The 15,528-nt window shown below is 41.3% G+C and overlaps 1 protein-coding gene across 4 annotated transcripts in view; it reads left to right on the forward strand.

The window, feature by feature from the left end:
- LOC142243464 (sodium channel protein type 5 subunit alpha-like) overlaps positions 1–15,528 on the forward strand; it is a 587,685-nt gene that overhangs the window by 451,995 nt on the left and 120,162 nt on the right. For all 4 annotated transcript variants that reach the window (XM_075315409.1, XM_075315410.1, XM_075315408.1 and 1 more), the window contains exon 19: positions 1,877–1,997. In XM_075315409.1, coding sequence (XP_075171524.1) covers positions 1,877–1,997 — 121 coding nt within the window. The remainder of the gene's footprint in view (positions 1–1,876; positions 1,998–15,528) is intronic.

The raw sequence follows: 15,528 nt of genomic DNA on the forward strand, positions 1-15,528 counted from the left end.
CACATCATAGTATAGCACATCACATAGTATAGTACATCACATAGTATAGTACATCACACAGTATAGCACAGCCATCACACAGCATAGCATGTCACATAGTATAGCACATGACATAGTATAGCACATGACATAGTATAGCACAGCATATCATAGCCTCTGTAAAAGCCGAGGTTGGGAATGTAGCAATCATTTTCTGATGAATCTGTTTACTGGGTGGATATCACATCTCCCAGTTCGCCAATAGAAATAGGCCAAAAAAGCCCAAAACTGTGTGTGTGACAAAACAGTAGTGAGGAACAGCTACCATCAGTTTAGCCATATCTACAGGGCCTTGCGAAAGTATTCGGCCCCCTTGAATTTTTCAACCTCTTCCCACATTTCAGGCTTTAAACATAAAGATAAAAATTTTAATGTTATGGTGAAGAATCAACAACAAGTGGGACACAATTGTGAAGTTGAAGAAAATTTATTGCTTATTTTAAACTTTTAAAAAAAATAAATAACTGAAAATTGGGGCGTGCAATATTATTCATCCCCTTTAAGTTAATACTTTGTAGCGCCACCTTTTGCTGCAATTTTTTTATTGCATTCCACTTGCTCTGTTTTACTTGCCGTGTGTCCTTAGGCTTCTTTCCAATGTCATGTTATAATTTCCGAATTTTTGTGACATTGGTGTGGTGCTCACAGTTGACCATTAACAAGCATTAGATGGAGTTTTCATGTCATGACATCAATTTGCGGACAAGTTGCACAAAAGTCTTTCACTGTGTGACTTAAGAGACAGTTAAGGCCGCTTTACACGCAACGACATCGCTAACTAGATGTCGTTGGGATCACGGAATTTGTAACGCACATTCGGCCTCATTAGCGACGTTGTTGCGTGTGACACGTACGAGTGACCGCTAACGATGCAAAATACTCACCAAATCGTTGATTGTTGACACGTCGTCCATTTCCCAAATATCGTTGCTGATTTTGGACGCAGGTTGTTTGTCGTTCCTGAGGCAGCACACATCACTACGTGTGACACTCCGGGAATGACGAACAACACTGCACCAGCATCCTCCGGCAACGAGGTGGGCGTGACTTTCCTTCGGCTGCTCTCCCCCCCTCTGCTTCTATTGGACGGCTGCCATGTGACGTTGCTGTGACGCAGCACAAACTGCCCCCTTAGAAAGGAGGCGGTTCGCCGGCCACAGCGATGTCTCTAGGAAGGTAAGTATGTGTGACGGGTACTAGCAATTTTGTACGCCACGGGCAGCGATTTGCCCGTGACGCACAAACGACGGGGGCAGGTGCTTTCACAAGCAACATCTCTAGCGATGTCGCTGCATGTAACGCAGCCTTTACTTACGTGTAGTCAGTGTCGCCATGTAGCCCAAGACTTCTGTGGCAGAAAGGCAGTTCCAAAATTCAAAATTCAAGAAAAATACTTATTTTGCACAGAAAATGGATCTTTTTAACAGGTGCAAAGATTTAATTGATCACAATCAGCATTTAGCTCGTCATGGTGATGTTTGATCAATCACAGCACTTTACTGATGGATCTCCCATGCACAGTCCTCTCTACTAGGGATGAGCGAAACTGAGGCTTGGTGTTCGTATCAAACACAGACATTAAAAAAAAAAAGTTTGGGTTCGGAGTTCAGATGCCTTATCTATGTAAGCCACTCGTGCGAGCATCACTGTGCTCGGGTACGCTCATCCCTACTCTCTACTGATCAGGACAGTCACTTCTTGACTGAGTTGAAGGCTGATGACCAGTTGATGCCTCCTGGGTTCGACTTAGTAGTAGTGAGAAATTTTAATTGGCTCTTATAGCTAATACCAGTTGTAAAAGTTTTCTTTAATCTATAAATCTGATCTCTCGCTGCAGAAACAAGATGACAGCATTTCAGAGTGCAGCACGGTGGATCTAAAGAAGTCGCGGGAACTCATCGAGCAACCACAGGACACTTCTGAAGAATGCTTGGAACCGGAAGAGTGCTTCACTGAAGGTACGGAAAGAACATGTTGTACCTCCCGGTATTATGTAGGATGATAAACCTAGATGTCATTGGTTATTAGTTATTGTGCAAAAAAAAAATCTCTGAGTTGGGAAATCACTTCATTATCAGGAGCAAGAAAGAAAATCAAATGTGGAACATGAAGCTTGAAAATCTGTGAAAAGTCCCTGCTTATAACACTGTCATTTTCTTAAGTGTCTCAGTGCTTCTCTCCTCTATGATCCATATTTTAGAATATATCCATTACTACAAATTTCTCTAGGGTGTATTCCATTATTGTGATATAGATAGGAGAAAGTTAACTCATATATATATATATGTTAGGTGGTGTTACACATCTGATATTCTTGACAAGCCGCTGGTCTCCTGAACCCAACTGAGAAGCCTCGGGTCAGGACATCGGCTGCTGGTCCGGACATTCTGACCCCTATTAGGACCATGAATACCGGATGTATCAAACCTTCTTTGCACCCAAACCGGTTTTTATTAAAACAGAGCCGAGTTCACGTGTGGAGAAATACTGAATATAAGCAATGAGCTTTATCCAAAAAAAATGTATTAGGAAATATCACAATTGGGATTTAGCGAGGGGTCAGTATTCTTGAAAATTCTGTTATAAACATATAGCAAAATTGAGTTATGAAATTAAAATGATTCAATTATTATTTGTTTTATTGTTTATTTTTATGTCTTTTCATAAAGCGGCCCAATAACAGCAGCAGTGACCATTTAGCGGCAAGAAAATATTGCAGCCCTAATAATTTTATGATAATTAAAAGCAGATAATGTTCCTTTTGAAGCACAATGAGCTGCACGCTGATGTGTTATCTATAGTGTTGCCTGCAGCGCCATCTGCTGGCCAGAGAAGGGAAAGACAAAAGATTCATTTTAAGGAACCTACTACGGTAGTGATACTGGATATGTCTGACAGTGAAATGTCCTCCGTACACTTTATTATCTTTTGGTTCTTAAATTATCAAGCCAAAAAAAAATATAAAAAAAATATCTGAATACAATTTTCCAACTTACATGTTTAGTTTCATGCACAATTTATTTAAATGGGTTTTCCCACTAACAAAGTTCATTTTAATCAAAAGATCCTGGAATAATAATAATTTCCACAATTTGATGTGCTGAGATAATCTTATAAATGTGTCCCCGCTATGCACTGTGTATATACCCTTAAAGGGGTTTTCACATGAACAAAGTTCATCTTAATTCATAGATCTTGGAATAATAGTAAGTTCCACAATTGGATATGTTTAAAAATAATGTTCTTGAACTGACATAATCTTATATATGTGCCCCTGTTATGTACTGTGTAATGGCCGTATCTGACCGTACAGGGACATGGTCTGATCATAGCACAGCTCATGGGCAGAAGAGGATGTAAAAAAGTATACAGACAAAACAGGACGGAATCGCAAATAATTCTTTCTTTGAGGAAAAACATTTTTAAAAAACAGGTAAGGAAATGTTTTACCTCACAAAAAGAATCAGCTATGATCCCATGCTGTAATGCTTGTATATTCTCTTTTGTGTCTTCCCCTGCTCAGGAGATGTGGTGTGATCAGACCATGTCCCTGTACAGTCAGACACGGCCATTACACAGTACACAGCAAGGACACATATATAAGATTATCTGAGCACAGGAACTTTTTTTTCTACAGATCGAATTGTGGAACTTGGAATTATTCCAAGATCTATTGATTAACATGAACTTTAAAATAATAATAATAATATTTATTTCTATAGCGCCAACATATTCCGCAGCGCTTTACAATTCATGAATGAAACTTTGTTCATTGGAAAACCCCTTTAAGGGTATGTATACACATTGAGTGTTTGAAACAGATTTTAATGCAGCAAAAACAAGTGTTGATACAAAACGCTCTGTGTAAAATATGTGCAGTTTTGCATGCACTTTTGATGCATTTAAATGGGTAAAAACGCTGCAAAAATGCTGAAAAAATTGACATGCTGCAGATTTTTTAAAAAAAGCTTTGTTGGTTCAGATCTGCAAGGACAAAAAATAATAATATAATGCTATACAGATAGATAATAGATATAGATAGAAATTAGAGCTAGATATTAGATAGATAGATAGATTATAGATATAGAGATAGATAGATAAATGATAGAGAGATAGAGATGATAGATAAATAGATACAGACATATAGACACATGATTGCACAACCCCCCAACATATAATAAAATTTCACTCTGTGGAGCTTATTGGACAGCTTTTTATGTTTAAATAAAAAAATAACTTTGGGTCCCCCCTTATTTTTGATAACCAGCAAAGATAAAGCAGATAGCTGAGGGCTGATATTATCAAGCTGGAAAGGTCCTTGGTTATTTGGCCCTTCCCAGCCTAAAATTACCAGCTTGCAGCCTCCCACAAAATGGCGTATAATATTTGCTGTGCCAATTCTTCCGCTTTGCCTCGGCTCTTCCCTCCGGATCCAGAAAGAAAAAAGTGATCTTAGATGTTGTCATGGCCAACAGCACCGTTTTTCTTTCTTAAAGCCAATCCTTTGTTCTGCCGGTGATACTAGTCACTACCACCAGGTGTTGACCTTCTGCTGACCTTTTCCAGTCACTTAACTGTTTCTCCTCCCCATTTACACACAAAAAGCATCAGGGTCATTACAAATTAGGTTGTTAGTGGTTTGGCGCCACACATCCATTTTAGGTTGTGCTGTAATAGGATAATTTGGTGCAGTTTTAAATGCCAGTAATGGAAATACTGTACATGCCTCATAGACTAATGCAATTTTCTTCTACTTGCTCAATGATATTTGATGCATGACTTGAAAAGCTCTTAAGGGAGAAAACACTTAAATTTTGTATTATAAAAAGGCCAAACACAAGCCTTCTCCCGACTCAGAAAAACATTTACTTAGTCATTTTACCTGTCGTAGTAATTTCCCAATGCTGTTTTCTCAGGAATATTAAATATACAGTCGTGCAGCAGAGCATCTGAGGAAAGCCAGTTGAAGTATTAATCATAGTGGAGCCGGCGAAGTCAACACGTAATAGCCTCTGCCGGAGTTATTACCACTCTGAATGGTCAAATTAGGGTCATGTGCTATGTAGGGCGAGCAAAATGAAAAAGGTCCACACTTTAGGGTATATCCTCAGCCATCGGCCCCTTCTCACTCTATGTCCTGGTATGGCAGCACAGTTCATGACCCAACCTCACCTATCACCAGTGCTGGTATGGAGACAAGTAATGTAAAACTGTTAAAGAATGCAGAAAGATCACTTTGTGTTACCTTGTGCCCCTTGTGTCCTGTGCAATATGAATAGTGATTATACACAAACAAAATGATATAATATATATATATATATATATATATATACAGTGCCTACAAGTAGTATTCAACCCCCTGCAGATTTAGCAGGTTTGATAAGATGCAAATAAGTTAGAGCCTGCAAACTTCAAACAAGAGCAGGATTTATTAACAGATGCATAAATCTTACAAACCAACAAGTTATGTTGCTCAGTTAAATTTTAATAAATTTTCAACATAAAAGTGTGGGTCAATTATTATTCAACCCCTAGGTTTAATATTTTGTGGAATAACCCTTGTTTGCAATTACAGCTAATAATCGTCTTTTATAAGACCTGATCAGGCCGGCACAGGTCTCTAGAGTTATCTTGGCCCATTCCTCCATGCAGATCTTCTCCAAGTTATCTAGGTTCTTTGGGTGTCTCATGTGGACTTTAATCTTGAGCTCCTTCCACAAGTTTTCAATTGGGTTAAGGTCAGGAGACTGACTAGGCCACTGCAACACCTTGATTTTTTCCCTCTTGAACCAGGCCTTGGTTTTCTTGGCTGTGTGCTTTGGGTCGTTGTCTTATTGGAAGATGAAATGACGACCCATCTTAAGATCCTTGATGGAGGAGCAGAGGTTCTTGGCCAAAACCTCCAGGTAGGCCGTGCTATCCATCTTCCCATGGATGCGGACCAGATGGCCAGGCCCCTTGGCTGAGAAACAGCCCCACAGCATGATATTGCCACCACCATGCTTGACTGTAGGGATAGTATTCTTGGGGTCGTATGCAGTGCCATCCAGTCTCCAAACGTCATGTGTGTGGTTGGCACCAAAGATCTCGATCTTGGTCTCATCAGACCAGAGAACCTTGAACCAGTCTGTCTCAGAGTCCTCCAAGTGATCATGAGCAAACTGTAGACGAGCCTTGACATGACGCTTTGAATGTAAAGGTACCTTACGGGCTCGTCTGGAACGGAGACCATTGCGGTGGAGTACGTTACTTATGGTATTGACTGAAACCAATGTCCCCACTGCCATGAGATCTTCCCGGAGCTCCTTCCTTGTTGTCCTTGGGTTAGCCTTGACTCTTCGGACAAGCCTGGCCTCGGCACGGGTGGAAACTTTCAAAGGTTGTCCAGGCCGTGGAAGGCTAACAGTAGTTCCATAAGCCTTCCACTTCTGGATGATGCTCCCAACAGTGGAGACAGGTAGGCCCAACTCCTTGGAAAGGGTTTTGTACCCCTTGCCAGCCTTGTGACCCTCCACGATCTTGTCTCTGATGGCCTTGGAATGCTCCTTTGTCTTTCCCATGTTGACCATGTATGAGTGCTGTTCACAAGTTTGTGGAGGGTGTTAATTAGTCAGAAAAGGCTGGAAAAAGAGATAATTAATCCAAACATGTGAAGCTCATTGTTCTTTGTGCCTGAAATACTTCTTAATACTTTAGGGGAACCAAACAGAATTCTTGTGGTTTGAGGGGTTGAATAATAAATGACCCTCTGAATAAACTTTTCACAATTTAAAAAAAAAAAAAGAAATAACATTCTTTTTTGCTGCAGTGCATTTCACACTTCCAGGCTGATCTACAGTCCAAATGTCACAATGCCAAGTTAATTCCGAATGTGTAAACCTGCTAAATCTGCAGGGGGTTGAATACTACTTGTAGGCACTGTATATATATATATATATATATATATATATATATATAGTACAGACCAAAGACTTTGTTCAGCAGGCCTTCATGGTAAAATGACTGCTAGGAAACCACTGCAAGGACAGGCAACAAGCAGAAGAGACTTGTTTAGGCTAAAGAACATGAGGAATGGACATTAGACCAGTGGAATTCTGTGCTTTGGTCTGATGAGTCCAAATTTGAGATCTTTTGATCCAACCACCGTGTCTTTGTAGAAAAGGTGAACGGATGGACTCTACATGGCTGGTTCCCTCCGTGAAGCATGGAGGAGGAGGTGTGATGGTGTGGGGGTACTTTGCTGCTGACATTGTTGGGGATTTATTCAAAATTGAAGGAATACTGAACCAGCATGGCTACCACAGCATCTTGCAGCAGCGTGCTATTCCATCCGGTTTACGTTTAGTTGGACCATAATTTATTTTTCAACAGGACAGTGACCCAAACACACCTCCAGGCTGTGTAAGGGCTATTTGACTAAGAAGGAGAGTGATGGGGTGCTACGCCAGATGACCTGGCCTCCACAGTCACCAGACCTGAACCCAATCAAGATGGTTTGGGGTGAGCTGGACCGCAGAGTGAAGGCAAAAGGGCCAACAAGTGCTAAGCATTTCTGGGAACTCCTTCAAGACTGTTGGAAGACCATTTCCGGAGACTACCTCTTGAAGCTCATCAAGAGAATGCCAAGAGTGTGCAAAGCAGTAATCAAAGCAAAAGGTGGCCATTTTGAAGAACCTAGCATATAAGACATATTTTCAGTTGTTTCACACTTTTTTAAGTATTTCATTCCACATGTTTTAATTCATAGTTTTTTTAATGCCTTCAATGTGAATCTACAATTTTTAGAGTCATGAAAATAAAGAAAACTCTTTGAATGAAGAGGTGTGTCCAAACTTTTGGTCTGTACTATATATATATATATATATATATATATATATATATATAAATAATTAAAGGTTGGTTGTAATATATTGCTTGCTTTAATGGGTTATTCCCATCTCCAAGATCCTCCCAATATGTAGTAGTTATAATAATAATAAAATTAGCAAATACCTAAAATTTTGATTTGCTATTCACTTACTTCATGTTCAGGGCATTGCAGGAGCTTAGCTATGCTTGTTTATGACCACGTATATAATTACAGTTAGTTGCTTGTGGTCATAGCCATGGTTACCTAAGGTCCTGCAATGCCCTAAACATGAGGTAAGCGACATTGTGAATCAGGATATCTGTTCTACATTTCTAATTGGAGGTATTTGCTAAGATTAAAGGGAACCTGTCAGGAACAATATGCACCCAGGACCACGAGCAGTTCTGGGTGTGTATTGCTATTCCCTGCCTAACTGTCCCTGTATATAGTAGCATGGATAAAGAGATCTTTAGAAAAAGTATTTCTAAAGATCCATTATGATATGCTAATGAGAACAGGGACTAGTCGCAAGGGCATTATATCCCCCCGACTAGCCGCCCTTTTAGCATGGTAGTACGCCCTCAGTAGCGTGCTAATATGCTATTCAATGCATTGTCACCAGCAGTGCCGTGCGTACCTGTGTTCGCAGTGACCACGCTTTTGGATGCTGGTCACTTCTGGTCGTACAGAGTATGAAGCCGGGTGTATGCGTCCCGGCTTCAGAGAGGTCTACTGCGCATGACCAGAAGTGTCGGGACATTCAGCTCTGCAATCACCGAGGATACAGGTATGTGGGTCACCGCTGGTGACACAGCATTGACTAGCATATTAGCACACCCCTGTGGACATACTAATATGATTAGAGGGCGGCTATTCGGGGGATATAACACCCAGGGGACTAGTCCTTGTGCTCATTAGCCTATGATAAAAAGTCTTTAGAAATACTTTTTTCTAAAGATCTCTACCTGTATACTACTAGATACAGAGACAATTAGACAGGGATTATAGATATGCACCCAGAACTGCTCGTGGTTCTAGGTGCATATTGCACCTGACAGGTTCTCTGGGCGGCACGGTGGCTCAGTGGTTAGCACTGCAGTCTTGCAGCGCTGGGGTCCTGGGTTTCGAATCCCACCAAGGACACTATCTGCAAGGAGTTTGTATGTTCTCCCCGTGTTTGTGTGGGTTTCCTCCGGGTTCTCCGGTTTCCTCCCACTCTCCAAAGACATACTGATAGGGACTCTAGATTGTGAGCCCCAATGGGGACAGTGTTCCTGATGTATGTGAAGCACTGCGGAATATGTTAGTGCTATATAAAAATAAAGATTTTATTTTTTTTTAAATGTTATTACACCTACTACATATTAGGATAGCATCTTGGAGATGGGAATACCCCTTTAAGTTATAATGGATTTTGAGTAATATATATCCTGTATTTTTTGTGGACCTGATCCAAATTGATTGGTCAACCAATATACAGGGATATTCTGAGATGTAAGAGTGCCTCCGACCTACTGTACTATTTATTCTACTGGCATCTTCTTATGTGTCAGACTTTGTGTCTTCTCTGTCACCAAGCCTTGATGTAAATGCAACTTTTGCATCTCCAATAGATACTACACAATTCTTATATTGTTTGCCTCAGTTTTTTGGATCGGAAAAAAATCTGAAAAAAAATCTAAACAAAACAACAACAACAATAGAGCAGTCAGTCTTCTATCATGGACCAATGGGAGTCACAATAAAGAACTACTGTAATAATTACTGATTGCAGTCTGTGTTATAAATTCTGATCCCAGCTCACATATCCATTATAGATGTATTTTCTATCAGTTTGGAGTCCTATGTATAATACTTTGACAGAAAGAGTTTTCATGAAATTTATGCCTCGGATTTTTCATGTTTTTTTAGTGATTGCAAAAATTACATGAAAATATTTTACATTATTGCACATATTAATGTTTTACACAGGACCAGTCAGTTCTTTTGAATTGTGTGTTTAATAAATGCTTACTTTTCCGATAAAATAACAATTCCATCAAGCTTTTCTTAGATTTCTACGTTGTGATGTCCCTCTGTTATTCCTCCAAGAAATGTACGAGTAAATTACAGTAGAAACTGGGTGTAAACAGTTTTAATGGTCCTTAAAGCGGGCTTTACATGCAACGACATTGCTAACGAGATGTCGTTGGGGTCACGGAATTCGTGACGCACATCCGGCCTCATTAGCGACGTCGTTGCGTGTGAAACGCAGGAACGACCTGTTAACGATTAAAATTACTCACCAAATCGTTGATCGTTGGCACGCCGTTCCTGTCCCGATTATCGTTGCTGTTGCAGGTACGATGTTGTTTGTCGTTCCTGCGGCAGCACACATCGCTATGTGTGACACCGCAGGAACGAGGAACAACCTCGTACCTGCGACCGCCCGTAATGAGGAAGGAAGGAAGGAGGTGGGCACTGGGCAGAATATACGGCCCACTCATCTCCGCCCCTCCGCTTCTATTGGGCGGCCGCTTAGTGACGCCGTTGTAACGCTGAACAAAACACCCCCTTAGAACGGAGGCGGTTCGCCGGCCACAGCGACGTCGCTAGGCAGGTAAGTTCGTGTGACGGGTGTTAGCAATGTTGTGCGCCACGGGCAGTGATTTGCCCGTGACGCACAACCGACGGGAGCGGGTGCTTCCACCAGCGATCTCGCTAGCGATGTCGCTGTGTGTAAAGCCCGCTTACTAGAGTTGAGCGAGTACCTAATTATTCATACTCGCTATACTCATAACGATTACTGTCTAATACTCGCATATTCATTCCGAATAGCGTGTGTAATGTAAGTCAAGGGGGAAAACTTGCAATGTGATGAGTAACCTGAATGCCGTACTATTTGTGCGAGTAGCGAATAGTACGGCATTCGGGTTACTGGTTACATTGCAAATTTTTCTCCATTGACTTGCATTGCACACGCTATTCGGAATGAATACGCGAGTATTAGACAGTACTATGAGTATAGGGAGTATTAATAGTAAGGTACTCGCTCAACTCTAGTCCCTACACATTGAAACTATTCAATCAGTGATGTTAGTGTTAAACTGTGTAGCAATACTCTGGTCCCCATTCATTACTGCATTTGTGCATTTTTTTTGTCTACTTTTTTGGCTTTTTTGCCTTTTTTTCCGTTTGTAACTAATTCTTCTCTTCATTTTCCCCTTTTTTCATGTCATTATTTGTTTGTTTTTATGTTTGCTATTGTAGGCATGTTTTGGGTTTTCCAGCAACATTTTAAACAGTTGGTAAATTTTGCTCTAATGTGTTCCAGTCGCCCCGATTCCTCACCCTCCTCTTAGTGATTTTATGATTTCCAGTTATTTTGGTGCATATTTTATGCAATTTAGCAGAACACTCGACTTTTGCAAAACAAGTTAAGGAAAAAATTACAAAAAATGTTTTTTTTCTGATAAGTTCATGAACCACGTTCCAGTTTCATGAATTCTGGTGCAAAAACGTTGTCACAAGATGAAAAATTTAAGTGAACTCTAAAAATCGCAACTAATGAATTGGACCATATGAGTCGTGAAAACTGATACTTCCAAATTGTTATTTTATGGAGAATATAATTGACAGACTTTTCAGGAGAACTGGCATCTCCTCCTTAATGGGAGTCTGTCAGGAGAAAATGACTATGCAAACCAAGCACAGTCACCTAAAACTTCAGTGCACCCTCCGACCTGCCTATTTTCCATCTATCTGCTGCTTTTCTGTCTCTTGGAGGGTTAGAACTATCAACCAAGGAGGAGGCGGGCGGAGATAGGTGAAAAATAAGTACAGTGGAACCTTGGATTAAGAGTAACTTGGTTTGAGAGCGTTTTTCAAGACAAGCAAAGCATTTTAAAAATTTGTAACTTGGTTTAAGAGCAATGTTTTGCAATAAGAGAAAATACTCACCGTGCACACTTCCAGTTCTATCCTTTCACCCTGCTCTGGAGGTAAATTTCTGTACATATGTACTGTATACTGTACAGAGTATACCATTGTACAGTATATCAGGGACAAAAAGAAAGATTGGTATCCGCTCACCTGTAGCCAAAGGAGGGGTCACCGTATCCAGGACTCGTGCAAGGGAAAGGGTATACTGGCAATCCAGATTGTAGACAGAAGGTAATCCAGCAACAAAGTCCAAGGGATATTAAAATCCAAAAATTTTATTAAATAAAATTAAAATCCATATAATAAAAAGGTCCAAACAGGGTATAAACAACTGACATAGAGCACTCTCTGACAGTTGTTTATACCCTGTTTGGACCTTTTTTTTTATATGGATTTTAATTTGATTTAATAAAATTTTTGAATTTTAATATCCCTTGGACTTTGTTGCTGGATTACCTTCTGTCCATTGTACAGTATAGTATACAGTATACTATATAGCATATCTATCAATTTGCATTTGTGGATACAGTACTGTACTTTCTTATTGATAACCAGTACAACACACATTGCTTATACTGTACCTCTCGCACACCAACAATTCTATTATAAGCTAACGTACAGTTTTATTTGTTTTATATGATTTTACATACTGTACAGTATTCTGTATTAGTGTACTGTAATAATTTTATACGAATACAGTACATTATATTGTATTACTGTAATAAGTTTGTATAAACACTGTAAATATCTTTGGGATGTGGAACGAATCGTCTGCATTTCAGTTATTTCCTATGGGAAAATTCGCTTTGATATAAGAGTAACTTGGTTTAAGAGCTCACTCCCGGAACCAATTATGCTCGTAATCCAAGGTTCCACTATATTTGGAAGGTGCCTTGAGCTGCATTGCCTGGTTTGCACAGTCATTTTGTTCTGATAGACTCCCCATAGGTATGAGACTTTTTTATATATATATCCAAACAGTTAAACAGATCTTAATTGGTTGATATAATTGTTGCTTTTGTAGATCCAAACTTCCTGGACCTTTCAGGTAAATCTTTGATAAGTGGATTGAAATAAAATAACCATTTGGTATGTAAGCCTTTCCGAAAGTAACCAAATAGCTGCACACGTCCCTTAATTATTTTCTGGCATTAACCGTATTCATGAGGTTATTGAAAAGTGTCATTAAAGCTAATGCACAAAACTCTTTATTTTTGCACATTGCTGTTATCTTTGCAGCCTGCACCGAATGACTCAACTGCTTCTTTCCAAAAGAAAATGTCAGACCTATTTAATTTATTAGCATGAGGCAGAAAGGTGAAATATAAAAATGTCCTTATACCCAGCAAAGAGCATGAGGATTCAATTTGGGTTAATAGTAAAGTTTTGTTTTTAAACTAATGTAATGTCTTCAGCATTTTCAGCATTTAACATTTCAACACAGCCTTCTTTATTATAATCACTGCCACGGCTTTGTGCAAAAATATCATGTGTCATAGTCACAATGAAGCGTTCAATACCTGGTGTCATTTACCTTTCACTGTAGAAAAAGCACTGAACTACATGCATGGCCTGTAATAGACTAATATTTAGCAGAATGACCGTTAAAGTAGCAGGCTGACCATACCATTTAGTATTTCCATGCTTTGTCCTGAGTGTCAACATGCTTCTTTGATAATGGCAAGCTATCTCCTAAAGCAACATGTCTATCGCTTTAGAGAGGGTTGGCGTTGTCATTTATAGGGCAAGGCTATTTTGTTTTAGCTTATGTATAGGGATGAGCGAACCCAAATGGTAAAGTTCAGGGTTCGTACCAGACACCGGGTATCTGGGTCTCAAACTCGAACTCAGACTTAAAAAAAAAAAGCCTGTATCTGAGTTTAAGGGTACCTTCACACTTAGCGATGCAGCAGCGATCCGACCAGCGATCTGACCTGGTCAGGATCGCTGCTGCATCGCTACATGGTCGCTGGTGAGCTGTCAAACAGGCAGATCTCACCAGCGACCAGTGAACAGCCCCCAGCCAGCAGCGACGTGCAAGCGACGCTGCGCTTGCACGGAGCCGCCGTCTGGAAGCTGCGGAGACTGGTAACTAAGGTAAACATCGGGTATGGTTACCCGATGTTTACATTAGTTACCAGTGTGAGCAGGGAGCAGGGAGCCGCGCACACTGAGCGCTGGCTCCTTGCTCTCCTAGCTACAGTACACATCGGGTTAATTAACCCGATGTGTAATGCAGCTACATGTGCAGAGAGCAGGGAGCCGCGCACACTGCTTAGCGCTGGCTCCTTGCTCTCCTAGCTGCTGTACACATCGTGTTAATTAACCCGATGTGTACAGCAGCTACATGTGCAGAGAGCCGGAGCCGGCAGCACAGGCAGCGTGAGAGCTGCAGAGGCTGGTAACTAAGGTAAATATCGGATACAGCTTACCTCAGCTGTCAGACGCCGGCTCCTGCTCCCTGCTTGCTTCATTTGTCGCTCTCTTGCTGTCACACACAGCGATCTGTGTGTCACAGCAGGAGAGCGGCTTTGAAGAAAACGAACCAGGGCTGTGTGTAACGAGCAGCGATCTCGCAGCAGGGGCCAGATCGCTGCTCAGTGTCACACACAGCGAGATCGCTAATGAGGTCACTGCTGCGTCACAAAAAGCGTGACTCAGCAGCGATCTCGGCAGCGAGCTCGCTGTGTGTGAAGCACCCCTAAGTACTGTTTATATGCTAATAAAGTTTGTTGAAAAGCTTCCAGACCTCAATCAGAGGTCAATATAACTTTCACACACCTTATCTATGAACTGCTGCAATATTTACTGCCACAACAGTTTGTCCCCTTGCCATGCTGATAGTTCTACTTCACATAAATTGTCTTATTTACTGCTCCATTCTATGTCCTGTTGTGTATAAATATGTGACTCTTCAGAATTTGTGTTATACTGAACCTTATGAAGAGACCTGAGTAGTCTTGAAAGCTCGCTATATATTACCATCTTTTTCAGATAGCCATTAAAATGTATCAACCATTGAGGACTCTAAGGGGTACTTTGCATGCTGCGACATCGCAGGCCGATGCTGCGATGCCGAGCGTGATAGTACCCGCCCCCGTCGCAGCAGCGATATCCTTGTGATAGCTGCCGTAGCGAACATTATCGCTACGGCAGCTTCACATGGACTCACCTGTCCTGCGACCGTTGCTCTGGCCGGCGACCCGCCTCCTTATTAAGGGGGCGGGTCATGCGGCGTCATAGCGACGTCACACGGCAGGCGGCCAATCGGAGCGCAGGGGCGGAGATGAGTGGGATGTAAACATCCCGCCCATCTCCTTCCTTCCGCATATTCTACAGAAGCCGCAGTGACGCCGGTAGGAGATGTTCCTCGCTCCTGCGGCTTCACACACAGCGATGTGTGCTGCCGCAGGAGCGAGGAACAACATCGGACTGTCGCGTCAGCGTAATTATGGATTACGCCGACGCTGCAGCGATGATACCATTACGACGCTTTTGCGCTCGCTAATCGTATCATCGAGCCTTTACACACTACGATGTCGCATGCGATGCCGGAAGTGCGTCACTTTTAATTTGACCCCACCGACATCGCAGCTGCGATGTCGTAGTGTGCAAAGTACCCCTTAGTTCATTTAAACAATTTTTGAACAGCTGCAGTATGCGGAAGATGCCTGTATGCTGCTGTGAACAATAAAGAAAAAAAATGTGGACTCCCATCT

The sequence above is a fragment of the Anomaloglossus baeobatrachus genome, chromosome 6 (assembly GCF_048569485.1).
Source record: "Anomaloglossus baeobatrachus isolate aAnoBae1 chromosome 6, aAnoBae1.hap1, whole genome shotgun sequence".
NCBI lineage: Eukaryota > Metazoa > Chordata > Amphibia > Anura > Aromobatidae > Anomaloglossus > Anomaloglossus baeobatrachus.